Genomic DNA, 18,470 nt, shown 5'->3' on the forward strand with positions numbered 1-18,470 from the left:
CTCGGTGATAGATTCAGCTATTGAACGTTTTACGTGAGGTAATTTGTTGCAGTTCGTTCAGAGCGATAAATTTGATTCATTAACTGCCGTTGAAGATCGGCAGACTTTTTTTTTTTTTTTTTTTTTTAACGTTGCGGAAAATGATCGAGCCCAGCTTTGTCCTGTTGCCTCTTCTGAGACACTACATAAGTCATGTGGTCCAACGGATACACCTCCTAACCAAACCTGCCAGCAGCCAATCCTTCACTCTGTCTCTGTGTGACGACTAACATCACATCTCAGCTGATGCTTTTTTGGAAATATTAAGCCTCCCTCACCGTTTCCCCCGTCTTCCACTTGGAGATCCGAAGACCTCTCCGGCTGCGGGCCCAGAGAAAAGGGATGTGCATTTTTTTTTTCCTGCCAATGAAAGCGGCTCTCCGCCCTTCCTGCTTGAGTCATGCCACATAGACACCCCTGACAGACAGTCGAAGGGACTCGGCACGCAACCAAACGCTGGCCTTTGTGCGCTGTTTTCACGTCATTGTAAGATGTAACAATAAGACTAGATATGTCCTGTGTTTTCATTCCTTTTAAGATGTTGATCAGAAAGGCAATGCAGAGAAAACGGATTTAAGAGCCTTGGCTGTAGAAATGCCCCTGTAGATGGTTTCTTTTGAAATATCTTGAGTTCTGGGGAAGTCCTTTGATCATTGTGCCCCTTCCTCTTTTCCTTTTCTTGGAAGTAGTTTGCATTTGAGTGATTCAGTGAAGCTTTGTATCCGTTCTTCTGATTCTTTTTTTTTTTTGCCACGCTGGTACATCTGGGTTCCAGAAAGCTGCTGACAAAAAGCAGAGCTGACCGCTCGGTCAGAGCAAGCTTCCTTTGCTGTCGGCATCGTGAAGAATGCTGAACTGACACGCAAAGGCGGTCAGGCGTCCACCAAAGTGATGACAAATGTCACGGAGGGAGAGGCGGGGAGTCAGGAAAGTGTTCAGAGAGCCCAGGAGCGTGATGTTTTTTTGTTCCTCGGTTGTCAGCTGGTGTCGGTGGACGGGGCTCCGCTGATCCGGGACAGACCAGCGACGAGCCTGGACGCTTCCTGCTTCCTGTCAAAAAGGACGGCTGCAGGGGAAGCGGCAGGGCTGCTTGGGCAGGATAAGGCATGGGGCAGGAAGCGTGAATCGGAGAAAAACTTCCAGCCGTCCGTGCTCGGTCACTTTAGTCACCCGTTTCCCCTCTGAAGCTTTGACCTCCCAGACTTGACTGTCCGTCTTCAGGAACCAGGAAGTTGGATCCATTAACCTCAGTGGTTGCTTTGGTCTCTCTGTGGTTGTAGGTTTTTCTGTTGGGTTATTTTGGTTTAGTGCGAGCTTATCAGATGTGATGTTAACTTCCTCCTCCTCAATGAGTCGCATGAGGTACAGTAGAGGATTGGCTCTCTCATTCATTCTTTAATTCATTCAATAAACATTCGCCATTGATTGTTTCAGGTCATAATTTGCACTTAAGTTTCTTCTGTTTGCCACACATTTGATATTTCGGGACAACGATCAGAAAATGGCGACCTCTGTAAATACTCTCTGTTGAAATGGTTTCATTCATTAAGGGGGGAAAAAGCTATTAAAACCAATTTGGCTCTTTGTGAAAAAGTAGTTACCCTCTAAACCTGATAAGCACATGTCTAACCCTTGTTAAATCATGAATCAACACTGATTAACCACCCTTTTTGCATCAGGTTTCTCTCACCACACCCACGTCCTAATTGCTGGGTATCCTTTCATTAATTTAATTTAAACAATATCTGTCCAAACTATTTTTAAAAGACACCGTTGTCTGGTCTCTAGGCTGGTTCGCAGGCCCTGTCCCTGGTAAGGTTTTTAGAAGTTAACGTTTAAACCAGAGGTCACAAACTCAGATGCTTGAGGGCTTCTGTCCTGCAAGTTTTAGATGTGTCCCTTGTCCTATATGCATGAATGAAATGGCTAAACTGCCACGTAGCATGCAGCCAAGCTCTGCAGAGCTCTGCTAATCAGCTCAACATGGAGCCAGGTGTGTCGAAGACGCAAAGATTGTTGTCTTGTAGGTCCTGGGCTTCTCCCACAGTCCCAAAAACATGGATATTAGGTTATTGGACTCTCTAAATTGCCCTTTTTGCTTAAGGTTTCTCTCACCACACCCACGTCCTAATTGCTGGGTATCCTTTCATTCATTTAGTTTAAACAATATCTGTCCAAACTATTTTTAAAAGACCGTTGTCTGGTCTTTAGGCCCTCTAGCCAAAGGCTGGTTTGCAGGCCCTGTCCCTGGTAAGGTTTTTAGAAGTTAACGTTTAAACCAGAGGTAACAAACTCAGATGCTTGAGGGCTTCTGTCCTGCAAGTTTTAGATGTGTCCCTTGCCCTACATGCATGAATCAAATGGCTAAACTGCCACCTAGTATGCAGCCAGGTGTGTCGAAGACGCAAAGATTGTTGTCTTGTAGGTCCTGGGTTCCTCCCACAGTCCCAAAAACATGGATATTAGATTATTGGACTCTCTAAATTGGCCTTACGTGGGTGTGTATGATCGTTTGTGCTGTGTCTCTGTGTTGCCCTGTGATGGACTGGCAACCTATCCAGGGTGTACGCCGCCTCTTGCTCAATGACCGTTGGAGATAGGCACCAGCACCCTCTCATGACCCTGCATGAATAAGCAATTTTAGACAATGGCTCACGCATTTAAAAGTTGCAGGACAGAATTTGGAGGGATTTCTGCACGCCTTTGTTCAATTCCCCAGTACCTTTGGTAGTGAAACATCCCCACAGCGTGTGGTCTTGTTGTTTATTTTTAAAGCCCCATCTTGACTCGTAAAACGCTGGAGCTGAGGGCGGGTGGACTTCTTTAGTATCCCAGTCACAAACCATTTATACCCGGGTGTTACTGGGGTATTCAACCATCAAAAATGATCTAGAACAATCAGCTTAGTACTTTTGAGAAGCCACCTAATCTCACCTTTGGCATGCTGTAATGGGCTTTTTAGAGGTAACGTTTGTTTCCTGAGTCGGGGTCAATCACTCTAACATTGCTGCTTATGAAACTTGATCTCACTGAGGGACCATGTGAAACTCTAACATCCTTTAAATCTGCCCTTGACTTCTGACTCCATCCCTAACGAGCTTCCCTTTAATAAGCGTCCAGTTTGTTGACTTTCCCTTTCTATCTGAATATTTGTCGGTGAATTAGGGGATATCTGGTGAATGTTCACTCTCACACTGAGCAAATAAACCCGTATATACTCATGATCTTGATGTGTAGCAGCAAAGAGACGAGCAGACGCAGATGTTTTGACTTCACAACTCCTTATAATTCCCAAGACCTGAGCCGGAGCTCACAACTGGGCGCCGTCTGATTAAGAACGATCGTTTAAATGCATTTAATGTTTTTGTCAGCCTTTTGGAGACCAGGGTTTGGACTCATTATTGCGTATTGCGAAAGGGTCTGTCTGGCAGATAAGCGCCATGTCATCAATTTTCCTTTTTTAATTCAAAAAGCAGAGCAGAAATGGGTTTACACACAGTCTGAGCTGAATGCGCTGCTACTTCTACTTCTACTAAGGGAGGGGCTGTAAGTATAGGCAATCAAGCTTGTGCAGTCTGAATATTTAGAGTACAGACAGGAGGTTTTAAGCCACCCTCGAGAGGCGGTGCCAGCTGCTCTAGACACGAGCCCACCCAAAAGGTCAGCCTGCTTGCTTGGCCTGCCTTTTGGGCTTTTCCTCATAATCGGCACCGCAGCCTGGGAGTAATCCCAGATCTCTGACTGAAACTGTGCGTGGAGGGTGGGGTCTGGCAGACCCTGAGAGGAAGCATGGTTTGTTATTGACTGTGTCAGCTGCTGAGGATTTTGCAATCCCTGCATCACAAACTCAACATGACGAGAAACTGCGCTTAGTCTGCGTCATACCGCCCCTAGCAGAGATACTTGATCTGCCCAAAGTGTACAATCACAGCACCTTAAAAAGTATTCATACCTCTTGCAGGTCCTGGTGTATGATGGTTTTGTCGTTTTCCCTTATTTGTTGGTGGTTCACATTAGCAGACTGACTCAAGCCTTTCACTTCTGTCTCCTGATCCACTCTTTGGTTGTCTTTTCTTGTGTTGTTTTGGTTGACAAAAAAATAACCCTCTTACAGTTATGTATAGTCTTTCTCAGTTGCCCTGTTTGTTATGTTAGTGTGAATAGAAATGAGGAAAATGCTGACCCCTTTGTCTTGATGCCCGTCCCTTATGTTCTAGTTTTTTGCCGTGTACACTACATACGAAAGGAAATGGTCTATTTGCCCCGGTAGTTTTGAAGGGTTGTGAAGTATTTCTGGTACAAACAGTTCTGCCTCAGAAGACTAACATAACGTAAGTGGCTCCTAGATGACTAGCAACGACTTTTCTTCTAGTTTGGTCCTGAGAACTTGTAAGATTTATCTCCATCCAACGCATGACTTTCATTGGCTCAGATACCAATCTTTATGATCCTCTTGACACCTGTGGATTAAAGATTCTTGCAGTACCGTTCCACTAAGTTATTTAGGCGTTAATGGGCAGTTTGTTCATGAACAAACTGGATTCATATTGAGATGGATGCAGGTCCACGTGTAAAACCTCTAAAACGGCTTGTGTAAAGCTCTTGTTGGCTCTTTATTTCAGATTAGGACCTTAAGGAATGATATGTGCATGGTTCTTGGCAGCGCATTTCAGTGTAACGGCCCGTTACGCGGTTTAGTTTTCAAGTTTGCACTGAAATTAGACCGTTACAAAATGAGCACAGTACAAAAAAGGAACTAAAAGTAAGTCAAGTTTTCTTGAAATTGATGTATTTTTCCATGATTTAAGCAGGTAAATAAGACTATTTGCCAATGGAATAAGATTTTTGCACTTAAAATGTGAATATTTAATCTTTTTCATCTTATTTCAAGGGCAGGATATCAACTTATCTTATTGTAGGGGTCAAAATACTAACTCTATTGGCAAATAGTCTTATTTACATGCTTAAATCAAGGAAAAATACATTAATTTCAAGAAAATTTGACTTACTTTTGCTTCCCTTTTTGCAGTGCATAACGGTCAGTACGACACGGAACAGTAAGTGGGGATGTTTGAGACAGCAGTCGCGTTTCCATCAACGTTATTTAATGCGCATTTTGAAATATCGCATTTGGGAAGGGTTGATGGAAATGGTAATATTCGAATTAACTCTCTAAATTTCGCAAAAAAAAGGTTTTTACTCGCTTTAGGTGGTTTTTGCCTTTTGGAAAAACGGTAAATGCGCTAAAGAGGAGATGGAAACACATTTGTCGAATTAGTTCTGACGTAGCGAACGTTTAATGATGAAAAGATGTGAGCATTTCTAAGTCTCATCCGGTTAAAAAAATAAAAACTTGCCCCATTCATTAAAGCTTCGCTCCATTACTGATCTGTGGTCTGTGCTAGTTAGCAACATCTACTTCCTGTTTATTACAGCCAATCTCAGCGTATGACGACGTTATGCTGTGCTACAAACCAGTAAATTGGAAACACGTCTGATACGCATTTTCTTTTTTTGCGATATTTTAAAAGTTCACTTAGAATTCGCAAGAGAATTAGAAGGAAACTCAGCTGATAAAGTCTTTGAAAATGCATCGGTGGAACTATAAATCTCCTGGTCAACATAAGCTAATGCTAGCTATTATTAGCTTGACAAGCAGCCCCCTTGGAGCTCTGCTGCGAGAATGCAACCAGAGAAACAGTGACACGACACACCGGCCCCTCGCACTCAAATTATCTTTGAATATGAGTGATGCTAGGCTTATCTTACGGGAAAACTGAATAAAAATATTGGGCCAATATTTTAACATAAGACCAATCTTATGCTGGACAGATTCAGATTAATTTCCTGGAATTATCCTAAGCCAAGTGACCTGTTGTCTGGTTTTAAACTGTTTAACAGACTCATATCTGTTTTGTGGCATTATTCATTCATAGAAAAGGATTAAAAGCATTTCAGGATATGTCAGACAGCTCCGCTTTCTTAAATCCTGTGTAGGGATTGAGCATTTCTGGGGGGTTTTAATGTGAAGAATAAAAAACTTTCAAGATGGAAAATGTCAATGCAATCATTTTCATGAAAATTGCTCTTTAATAAAGGTCTGGAATATTAAGTACAAATTGTAACCTTTATGCGGAGTATATAATGTGTGAATAATATTAGAGGAAGAACGGGATATTAGTTGGTGACTGGAATATTTAGCTCAGTTGGTTTCTGACTGGCAAACAGAGGTTCAAAATGCCAAAATCCTATCTTTTTCTAGACAGTGAACACACCATATGGAAGCATTACAAGGTCATGCAGACAAAAAATGTAATTTGAGTGTGGTAAATTGAAGAAAATGTAGTTTTAAGCTAGGCAGCAGTGAGTTGTATGAAAATGAAATAAGAGGAAACACTGAGATGAAAGAAGCTATATAAAAGAAAGCTGGATTTTCTACAACAGGTTGAGTCGTGACTACTGTTCATTCAGACCCAAAGAGAGAGCAAGGCTTTGGTAGATAACAGTAAGGCTGAATATTTTAAAGCATTTATTCAGTTTCATCTCTTTTAGCTTTAATCCCCTTTCTGTTCTGGAACATATTGTCCACCTTTTGCAACTCAGACATAAGAAAAATTATCTATATTCTCCTGGAACAGGCAGTCAGAGACCGCAGTTCTGTCCTGCTAACCAAACTATTTGCACCTGATTTAATCATTTTATGATTAAAGTTCGTTGTAAAAAAAAAAAAACAAAAAAAAAAACATAACGTCAACTGGTTTGTCTCACTCAGGGATGTTTCTAGTGCTCGTAATTAGGGCTGGGCAATATGGATTAAAAAATAAATCTTCGATTTTATCATACCAAATCCGATTAATCGATTTTTTTTCCTCCTTTTTGTTTCATAAAAAGAAATTATTTTAAAACCTTGCTTTTTATGTCAAGCATTTCATCAGGGAGTTGACCTGAATTCAAAGTGCAACTAAAAACAAGCTGTGAAACATGCTTGTAAAACAAGATGGTAGCCGTGCCATTATAAACAATGAAAATATAACAAAACATTTGCTGCTAGTGGTATTACACATTGAGCTAAGAACAGGCTTCACTGCACTTGTGAACTTCAAACTAAGTAAAAAAAAAAAGTAAATAAGTAAATGAAGTACCTCGTATTACGGTAAAAAAAAGTTTCCACTTAACAATATTTTGACAATACATTTGCCTAAACATATATTCAGCATCACATGCTGTTCTCTTCTTGGAAACACAATGAGTGTATTGGCAAAATAAAATCCAGATTTTCCAAAAATGAAATCTTAAAGAACTGTATATTCGAATTAATCGATTAAATCGATTTATCGCCCAGCCCTACTCGTAATATAAATCATTTCACGACTGCTTGTGACAGAAGGGAGGGAATAAAGTATTTCATATATTATCAGAACTGGATCAAATCGGTTTCAGCAGGTCAACGCTTCACAAAAACCGGAGATCTGAAATCGGCCAAAGGATTCTGATCGGTACATTTCAAATAATATTAATCCTCATGCATGTGTATTATTACTTATGCACATAGATTCAGGGAGGTGTGGGTCTAAAGGATGGAGCGTGTAGCTAAGTAAAAAGTCTAATGGAGGATTTATGTGGCATCAAACTCTGTTTCCATTTGCCGAAGGATCAAAGGGCTCGGCCATGACAGAGAGGGCCCCGCGGCGGTAAACTACTGCTGCCACGATGGGAGAAGAGCTCTGTAAAACTGTCCAAGGAAGGCCAAGGGCAGCTTAATTATGTTGTGAGATTTAATTAGGACATTGTTGTGTGTGAGTGTGTGTATTCTCCACTAGTTGACCTTGCAGCACCGGTCCTCCTGCATGTGTTTATCATCATTTTTGTGTGTGAACACGGCAGAATTATGGTCTCGCTCCCTGTTGTGTGAATTAGTGGATATTTGCGCTGTCAGAATAAATTATCCCGCAAAACCAGCATTACACACTTGCATTTTTTTAATCACCGAGCAGAAACAGGTAACGGAGACATTGCTTGCTCGTCCGTAACGAGCCTCCTGATTATCTCTGCTTCTGCTGCAGTGGATGAACAGATTAAAGGATCCCACGCAGAATCCTGGGCATGAGTCTGACGGGGGACCCGGTTGTTGTTATGCTGCACTTACAGGTGATTAAACCTGTAGTTAGATCCCTGCCATCAGCATTGTTGTCATTTTTTCTCCAGGTGAGAAACCCCAAAACTCAAATGCTTCACAAATACAATGGAGAAAATAGCGGCTAGCTTAATTACAGCCATACAAAACGCCCTACAGGGGTGCATTTATATATTCAATCTGTTGTGTTGATTAAACATATAGATGTACGGCACACTCTGCACCAATTTTATATTATATCAATTATTCAACAGTTTAATCTTCTTTTTAAGTTAACCAGAGGAAGAGCTGCTCTTGAAATTGGGCAAGGCAGGCCGATATGTAGGGAATTGAACCTCTGACCCCCCCCCCCTCCCCAGATTTAGACGGCTCTACCGCCACTGAACGCATCGTGTCACACGAGCAATATCTTATTGAAACAAACAAGCGTCTTTAAATTGTTGGAAATCTGAAACACAAAAGACCGCCACCGCCTGATTAAAAGAAAAGTCTACTATTTCCTAGAAATTAGTGGTTCTCATAATAGATTTCTTATTTTTTATTAGAGAGAAACAGGAACAGGTTATTGGTCACTATTTCTTGGAACATTTTACTGTATATTTAATGAGAGGGAAGCCCCCAAAATTATTCCAGGATACGGAAAACTTATGAAATGTCATTATTCTGTTTATTCAATGTATTTTAAGGCATAAAAATATGCCCTGTTGGCATCAAAATACAAACCATAGTCTGATTTTAAAAAGTAAAACAGCGGAAAAGTCAGAATGGCAGACGGGAATGTGGCACCAAAACGAAGGAGGGGATTTTGCGAGCTTTCCGAGGAAACGAAAACTGAAAGAAACTAACACATTTCAGCAAAGCTCATGCGTGTTTTGAACCTGTTTTAGTTTTAATTGTGTGAACAGGAGATTTATCAGGTGTGGTGAAACCCAAGCCAAGTTTGTGCTTTTTTTTTTAATTTGTTTTTTTTTTTCTGGCAGGGAATTGAAGGTTCAGACACAAAGCAAGCTTTTCTCGCACCCAAATGGCATTTATGATTTTATGATTTTTTTCCCTCATGAATGCAGCATCATGGGGGACTGGCGCCGATGTATGGCAGCCTCGCTTCTGTCAGTCTGCCCCCAGTGCAGCTTTGCCTTGTAGCTTGTCAGCGTGTGAATGTGTGAGAATGACTGAATGATAAATACAAACACGGGCCATTTACCATGCTTGTACGGCTAAAACAGCAAAGATGAATGTTAGTAGTCTGTAGTGATAAAGATCCAAACACTGATAAAGCTGCATTTGTTTTGCATGTTTAACAGCACAAAGCTGCGGCTCCATTACTCAGCAGTTTTGCTGGGATGGGCTCTCTGTCTTTATAGCGTCACATTGTTGGGCAAATATTGTTTTATTTTTCTTTGCACTCATTTCTAATGTTAGATTTTACTATCAGATGATTTGCTGCCTTTTGATTTTTATGTTTTCTTTAAGCATGAAAGCATGAGTTGTCTAAAAATTGACTTTCTTTTTCCAGGCGCTGGACCAGGATCGGACCTCTCTTCAGAAGGTTAAGAAATCAGTGAAGGCAATCTACAGTTCAGGTCAAGGTGAGACTGTTTTCTAGACCATCTTTTTTGTCTTACAGTGTCCAGATTCTTATTTTTATCCACTTCAACTGCTTCCTCCGTGTATTTTATTCTTGCAGTCTTGCAAATTCCTTTTTTGATACCTGGAAAGCTGCCTTTTGTGGGACAGATGGCGTATTGTGGGTTATTCTTGTCCAGATTGTCCCAGAAATCAACACCTGAGGTTTACTCAGAGCTGTGTCATGGATCTGCAGTAATTTTCCACTGGATGTCGTTGAAAGCAGCTTTTCCGCCCTGTAATTTGACAACTTGGGATGTTTGTTTGCTCTCTAAAGAAAGGAGTAACTTTACCTTTGGGCCACTTTAACCCTTTAAGATGCACGTGTGTTGCTGAAAAAAACACTAGAAAAACTAGAAGTAGGTTATTTAATAAGTTTCTTGTAGCTCTTTTAGTTTTTTTTATTCCTTTTCTGAGTTTTTACACCACTAGTGGCTAATTTTTTACAAAGTTAGCTGACAGGAAAGGGGTTTTGAGAGAGGCGGGAAGACGTGCGGTAAAGGACCTCAGGCCGGACTTGAAACCGGGTCAGCCCATTAATTTGCATTAATCTCTTTAGACTAAGACCCCTGTATATGGGTGGTGCTAATGACCCCTACGCCATCAGAGCACACTGTTTTTGTAGTTGTTGGGTTTTGGAAATGTGATGCGTAACTTTATTTACCTCCAAACAGGAACGAATGTGCATCTTTAGCAGATGACATTCAGAAAATACTTGAAAGGTGAGGGTACAACAAACTAAATACCTGAGAAGAGTAAAGGTACCACAAACAAAAGTATCAAGAAGGGTATGGGTACCACAAATAAAACACTTAAGAAGAGTAAGAGTACTATACACAAAATATTTAAGAAGGGTAAGGGTGGCGTTAAGAAAAGACTTGAGAAGGATAAGTGTACCCCAGAAAAACACTTTAGAGCAGGGGTTTTCAATAGGTGAGGCGCGCCTCTCCTGGGGGGCGCCAAAGAGTCACAGGGGAGGCGCGAGAAGACAGAGAAGAAGACAGATAAGAAGACAGCGCTGCTGCTCAACTCTGTGAAACTATGTAGCGATATTCGTGCCTTCTGTTTGAGCGCGCAGGAACCAATCCAAGTGCGCAGTAAAACAACTCTCAACGCTCAAAAACGGTCTGGCACGGTCTGAAAAACTCTTCTCAACCCACTGTCCTCGCGGTGAGTTCCATCTCTGCTCGCGCGCTACTTTGCTCGCGCGCACCTGCTCATTCCACGCTCAACACAGCTGTGCGCTCCTCGGCTGTTTCAGCCAATCACAGACAGTTTTTTTTTTTTCATCCAAACAGAGTATAGCTTGCAAATACTGCATTCAGATGAATTAAATCAAAATGCTGCAGCCTTTGGCAGAAATTACTAAACATCACAGAGGGATTGAAGAAAAACAAATAAAAAGTGTAATATTTTAGCCTAAAATATTTAGGCTAAAGTATTTACACTAAAATATTAGAGTTACTAAGTGAGGTGTGAAAAAGAGACAAAATGTTTTTGTCTCTTCTTTCCAGCTTCTGGGAGGTGATACAAAAGTTTATTCTGATCATAATCATCATGAATGTCATCATTATTTAAAGAGCACTTTAACACGAGGTAAAACAAAGAACATCAGAAATACATCAGATAAGAGATAACAACTAATAAAATGCTTGTTTGTTAAAATAGCTCTAGGTCTAAATTGTGTATAATTAGCCTAAAAAGTAGATTGGAATATGGAATATGTTGACGTCTGTTAAATTCAGGTTATCTTTTTTATTATTATTTCAGTTGACGTCTCCTGTTGACGTGAGTTCAGTTTGACATTGGCATCTGTTTAGTTCAGTTTGTCTGCTGTTGAAAACAATTGTTTATGAATTTGCTCTAATGACAGTTCAATCTGTCCGTGATGTTTCAGTAAAAGTAGCATGTAAGACGGAAATATTTGGATGTATATTTTATGAATAGGCCTTTTTTATGAATGTGGTTTGTTAAAAGAATTACATTACAATAAAAAAACATGTGTTGGGCTATCAGTTGTTTGTGAAACACAGCATTCTAGGAACACAAAAGAAAGATGCATTTACTGCAGGGACCTGTGTGTAGTAGGTTTGTGGTTGGGGGGGGGGGGGGGGGGGGGCGTGGTTATCTCTACATATTCCAAGGGGAGGCTCACATTCAATGAATTTGAAAACCCCTGCTTTAGAGGAACCAAGGCTCCCACATACTCGAGCGTACACTTCATATACACAGTCAACCGTATCAATTGTCTACATTTCTTGTGACAATTCCTATATTTCCTTCACTTTCTCTCAGTGGGACAAAGCGGGGGAATTGCTAATTTGATGTTTGATGAGTTGGTTGAGCGCCTATCACTGTTGACTCTCCACCAGACACCCACTGCACACCTGTCAGTGTGGCTCAGAGACTGGCTGTGAAGCTACTCTGCGTATCAGCTTGGTAGTGTCACATATAAAACAGTTCGATGTAAAGACTTCTTTCCGCCGAGCCGTTTAGTGTGTAAAAATTGAGCTGTGCATGTACCTGTGTGCGCGGAGTCCACGCAAACTCAAGGCGGACTCTGTCCTCCCAAGTATGCAGAGGCCCTTATGTTACCACAATACTTAAAGAAGAGTAGGAGTACTGCAAACAAAATGCTTTAACAGGGTAAAGGGTACCACAAATACAAGATTTAAGAACAGTAAGGGCTTTGCAAAGAAAAGTTAAGAAGGTTAAGGGCCCCATAGAAAATTACTTGAGAAGGGTAAAGGTACTGCAAACTAAATACTTGAGAAGAGTAAAGAAACCAGATCAAAAGACCTGGAAAGAAAGGAAAGGTTTCCTCTAAACAAAAGGCTTAACAGGAGTGATTCCTTTTCCTACTCGGCTATTTTGTTTCACAAGGACTTACATCTTACTTGGTGCACCTTTTCTCAAATAAATGACTTGATGATCATCTCCTGAAATAAAACACGTAGAGGTGCTTAACTTAATTTCTGAGGAAAAGCACAGGTCAGAAGTCACAAGCCAAACTCTGGTGTTTGTTATTTTATTGTTTATGTTGTTGCCTAGATGAGGAAACGTTTGGTTGCAGCACCACCACCTGAGTTTTTCTGCCCTCAGCTGTGCTTTTATGAACGCCCGTGCATTAAATCCCTTTTAATTCTAGCAGTATGTCTTTGGGATCGCAGAGTAGATCCCATCAGAAATGGGATCTACTCTGCGATCCCAATGCAGTTTTCCCGCATTTTATCTGATCTTCTGCTGGTATTAAAACACACAGACAAATGTGTTGGTAGGAAAACCAAAAATGGCTACTATTGATGAAATGATTAGAAATTGGTAGGTTTATTTTTTATTGAGTATTTTATAAATATGGGATTTATTTTTTTATTTTTTTAAGTTTCAGAGATTTAAACAAAGCTTGCACGGACAGAAAAAAATGCCACCCTTAATTTAATATTTCATAACATTAAACATTGTCAACAAGTGATCTTTCTATGGATGTTCATTAGGATGAAGATGTGGTCATTTAAGAACAGGCCACTGTTTTGTTATTGGCCACTATTGACTGCTTTTAGCTGTTTGGGTCGTTATCCTGTTAAAGAACCTCCAGGATGCTTTGGTCATTTTAGCCTCCACAGTTTCCAGGTTTCTCACTGGGTTTCAAAAGTTTTTGGGTTATTTCGTTTCAAAGATTTTTCTCCTGTAAACACTGAGCTGATTTTGAAACCGCTCCAGTTTGCCTCATCAGTCCAAAGGATATTCTCCCTGAAACTTGAGGCTTGCCAACATGCATTCTGCCCATTTTTCTTTTTGTATTGGAGCTTTCCTGGGTCTTCTTCCTTGGAGACCATTATAAGTCATAATGCAACAAACGGTGCGATCACACCGTGACATTGAAGTCCAGCTTGAACAGTTCTGGATAGTTTCTGTGGCTCTGCTATCTGTAATATTCATCCGATCATCCTCCTTCAATCGTCCTGGGATGTCCAGCGTTTCTTGTCGGGGGGGATAAAAGTCTTAACTTCAATTTTAGAGCTTTTACACAGTCTTGAATACTTCCATAATATGACCTTTATTACTTTTAGTTACATCTGATATGTGTACGTTCATCCATTGACTTAATTTGTTATATATTTTACAATAATTATAAAATTATAATTTTTGATAAACACTCTGGCTTCATTCATTTGTTCATTTTGTTGTAGTTCTGGCTCATGAATTTGCATGAGGGGTGTCCAAAGTGCAGCCAGGCGGCCATTTATAGGCCCTGGACTTATTTTGTGTGACCCCCCCCCCCCCCCCTGCCCCCCAACGGCAGTAAGAAAAATATTTGGCTTCCCAGGATAGGTGGTTGATGCAGATGGAGACTTTATATTTTTAATTGAGACAAAATTATTACAGAGACCTTAATATCTTCTTACAGCTGAAAATGTTAGGTAAAGCACAAAGTGGTCACACTTTATCTTTAGTTTCATATTAAATAGGACCACCTCTACCCAATTACTTTTACTCAAAAGCAGACGGTGCACTTAATTCATTTATTAAAATTGGCTGATTGCAGCAAGTGTTTTTAGAAAAAGACAGACTCAAACCCTGGCCTTATTGCTGAGAATAGACAGAAAATTAAAAAAGGGGTTTTTAATCGAGCCCAAGAAAGTATGAAAGTGGATGACTATCTCTTAGTAAGGAAAATGTATAAAAATCTTTTTAAGTTTTGAAAATGCAACGATTTACACGTCCCCTTTCCTACAGAAGATCTGACTACGTCTCAAACTTCCCCCTTTATCAGTAATATTGTTGAAAAAGCTGTGTTTTAACAATTAAATGCCTTCTTAACAAGAAGGCATTTAATTGGTTTTGGAAGCTGGAAATATTTCCCACCAACCAAAATTGTCTTTTAAGAAATGCAAGGGTAAAGTGTGGTGGCATTCTTTCAGCCAGCAAACCAGCAGTGCACAGCTGTGGGTGAAGCATAGATTCTTAGGTAAGGAAATACTCTATAATGCTTGTAGAGACTTAATTCTGTCTTGATTTTAAGGCCTTTAAGCGCTGACAGCAAACATTGTAGGGACACTCCTCTTCGGACGGGCTAATCTATTTGTGCCAAACACCAGTCAGAGCTGAGAGCACATAAATCGACCCCTGTTTAACCTCTCGTTTTTCCAACACAGACCATGTTCAGAATGAAGAAAACTACGCCCAGGCTCTGGACAAGTTTGGTAGCAACTTCATCAGCAGAGACAACCCTGACCTGGGGACGGCTTTTGTCAAGTTCTCCTCCCTCACCAAGGAGCTGTCGGCCCTGCTGAAGAACCTGGTGAGTCTGGCTTGTCAACGTCTCGTCTAAACCAATAATTTAGACTTGGAAATCCAGTTTTTTTTCCGGATGCTTCTGCCATTAAGGTTGGTTTCAGCCCCACAAAGATAGCAGTAGGAAAAAATGTTGTTCCTCGGTTTGTTTTTCCTGTCTGCACCTGCGTAGGTTGGTCAGGATGTCAGATTAGGTCTGATTGGTTGTCAGGGGTCACTGGTGGGTTAAATACAGGTTTGTATGCCAGACTGAGACATTCTCATCATTCTCGAAACCTGTCCAAGCTGTAGGGAAGTCGCCTACATGAGCGGACATAACTGACTGGCTGCTACATAAATCTCTTTGATCATTCTCCCATTTGTTTTTAAATATTAACTTTTCATTCTGTCATCTTTCAAAGCAGTCTTGCTATTTTTTAAGGTCCCAAGTTTTTCTTTGGACTTGGGGTGCTTTTACACAGATTTGGTTTTGGTGTTTGACTAAATAAGTTGCATCTATACCAAAAAAAAAAAAACCCTGCTTAATAAATAACACACCTTTGGTTAGATCTTAGGGTACTTTGTTATAGAGATAGGAATGCTGTGGCAGATTTTACATCGCTGTATTTTTGAAAGATTTAACCTGCTGATACCAATTTGAGCCAATTCAAAATTTTCTTTCATAATATATTTCAATGATGTATAAGAACAACTTCATGAAATATATATATTTTTGGCCTTCCTGCCAGAAACCGAGACAGTGACCTTAAAGCAAGATTTTATTGTCTTAAGACACAATAATGATGATTTTGACATTTTGAAAGTGAATAATGTGTCTAGCAGTACAAAGTCAGCAGTCTCTTTGTGTATTACTTTAGAGAAAGCGGTTCCTTATCCTAAACTTGAGATTTCCAAGTAGTCAAAATGTCCAAATTCAAACTCGGCCTTCCTGTTACCTACTAAAATCTTGCTCTCTCCTTTCAGAAGAAATTGTCTAAGATTTGCTGAAATTCTTTTTAAACAGTTTCTTTTGTCTCAGTTCCTCATTTCAAACGCCCTACTGATACCAAAGAAAGCTTCATTGAGTCACTGCTTCCGCACCGAAGAGTGTTGCTGTTTGCATCGTGCACCTGCTAACAGGTATTTAGGGTTTTTAAGTAGTCACAAACAGATTAGGTTTTTCAGTTTCTAACCGGCCGGTTATGATGAGGCATCTCTCAGATCCTGTCAGGTCCAGGAGTGTATATATATTGGCTCGCGGACTTCCTGTTTGCGGTAAGGCGTATTGTGTCACTTCCTGTTGTTGCTGTGTGAACGACGGAGCTTTGCTCCATCTCTCTCGCTTTTTATCTTTAAACCTCTTTGCTGTAACATCTGTTTCCAAACATAAGCACTTTTAAAACATTGTCTGTGGCTGCTCATCACGTTTGGGAACTCCTCGTGTTTCACACGGTTTGTTCTTTGGCGTGATAATAGGGCGTTAGCCTAGCTTTAGCCTAGCGTTAGCCTAGCGCTAGCCAAGCCTTAGCCTCATAATGGCTTCTCCGTCTCTGACTAAGTCTCCTATCTGCTGCTCTCTGTGTCAGATGTTCAGTTATTCCTCTGCCTCCTTTAGTGATGATGGTACATGTAATAAATGTAGTGTTTTTGTAGCTTTGGAGGCGAGGGTGTCAGAATTGGAGACCCGGCTCCGTGCTGTTGAAAAACCAGCTGATAGCCGCTCTTTTGCTAGCGCGGAGCCGCATAGAGTAACTTCACGTAGCGAACCTAAAGCAGTAGCACCCGAGCAGCCTGGTAACCAGGCTGGCTGGGTGACAGTTCGTAGGAAGCATAGCTCTAGATTACAGACCCCAGATCACCACCAACCCATCTGCGTTTCTAATAAATTTTCCCCTCTGAGCGACAATCTCGCCGAGGAGCCGACCTTAATTATTGACAGCTCCATAATGAGAAATGTGGCACTAAAGAAACCAGGGACCATAGTTAAATGCCTACCAGGGGCCAGAACAGGCGACATAGAATCCTACCTAAAACTACTGGCTAAGGATAAGCGTAAATACCGCAAAATTGTTATTCACGCTGGCGGTAATGACACCCGGTCACGCCGATCAGAGGTCACCAAAGTTGGTGTTGCTTCGGTTTGTGAGTTTGCTAAAACTATGTCGGACTCTGTAATTTTCTCTGGTCCCCTGCCTGATCTGACCAGTGATGACATGTTTAGCCGCATGTCATCATTCAACCGTTGGTTGTCTAGGTGGTGTCCAGAAAACGACGTGGGCTACATTGATAACTGGAGAACTTTCTGGGGAAAACCTGGTCTGATCCGGAGAGACGGCATCCATCCTACTTTGGAGGGTGCAGCTCTTCTTTCTAGAAATCTGGCCGGATTTATTAGTTCTCCTAAATGCTGACAACCCAGGGTCCAGACCAGGAAGCAGAGCCGTAGTTTAACACACCTCTCTGCAGCTTCTGTACTGTTACCCACCCATTATCCTATTGAGACGGTGTCTTTCCCACGGCCAAAACTTAACAGATCAAAAACTGATCTAAAAGGAACAAATCATAAAAACCTAATAAAAATCAATACGGTTCACCTTGAACCTAAAAATAAAACAATAAAATGTGGTCTATTAAATATAAGGTCTCTCCCTCCAAAGACTTTGTTAGTTAATGAATTGATTTCTGATAATCAGATTGATTTGTTTTGTCTCACAGAAACCTGGCTACAAGAGGACTACGTTAGTATAAATGAGTCAACCCCCTCCAGTTATTCAAATTTCCACATTCCCAGATCAGTGGGAAGAGGAGGAGGAGTGGCAACTATCTTTCAGTCTGATTTATTAATTAGTCCCAGGCCAACTAATAATTACAGTTCTTTTGAACATTTAACCCTCAGTTTCCCTCATCCAAACTGCAAAGCAATAAAACATCTTCTGTTTGTTGTTTTGTATCGTCCACCAGGCCCTTACACTCAGTTTTTGGATGAGTTGTCAGATTTCTTATCTGATTTGGTGTTAAATACTGATAAGGTTATTATAGTGGGTGATTTTAACATCCATGTTGACACTGAATGTGATAACCTTAGTGTAGCCTTTAAAACTATCCTAGATTCAATTGGTTTTGCTCAAAATGTGCATAAACCGACGCACTCTCGGCTCCATACTTTAGACCTTGTTCTGACATATGGCATTGATTGTGAAGAATTAACAGTATTCTCTCACAACCCTGTCCTGTCTGATCATTTTTTAATAACATTTGAGTTTAATCTAACTGAGTTCTCCACCCCCAAAAGAGGGTTCCATTATAGTAGATTTTTATCGGATAATGCTGTATCAAAACTTAAAGAGTCTGTACCCTTTTTAATATCCTCCGTATTGCAGAAATGCCCTGTAGATGG

At 40.7% G+C, this 18,470-nt stretch overlaps 1 protein-coding gene across 5 annotated transcripts in view; it reads left to right on the forward strand.

The window, feature by feature from the left end:
• The window catches only part of asap1b (ArfGAP with SH3 domain, ankyrin repeat and PH domain 1b), a 102,708-nt gene that overhangs the window by 26,330 nt on the left and 57,908 nt on the right, over positions 1-18,470 (forward strand). For all 5 annotated transcript variants that reach the window (XM_036125295.1, XM_036125293.1, XM_036125296.1 and 2 more), the window contains exons 2-3: positions 9,690-9,762; positions 14,956-15,101. In XM_036125295.1, coding sequence (XP_035981188.1) covers positions 9,690-9,762; positions 14,956-15,101 — 219 coding nt within the window. The remainder of the gene's footprint in view (positions 1-9,689; positions 9,763-14,955; positions 15,102-18,470) is intronic.

Source organism: Fundulus heteroclitus, chromosome 21 (genome assembly GCF_011125445.2).
Source record: "Fundulus heteroclitus isolate FHET01 chromosome 21, MU-UCD_Fhet_4.1, whole genome shotgun sequence".
NCBI classification, from domain to species: domain Eukaryota; kingdom Metazoa; phylum Chordata; class Actinopteri; order Cyprinodontiformes; family Fundulidae; genus Fundulus; species Fundulus heteroclitus.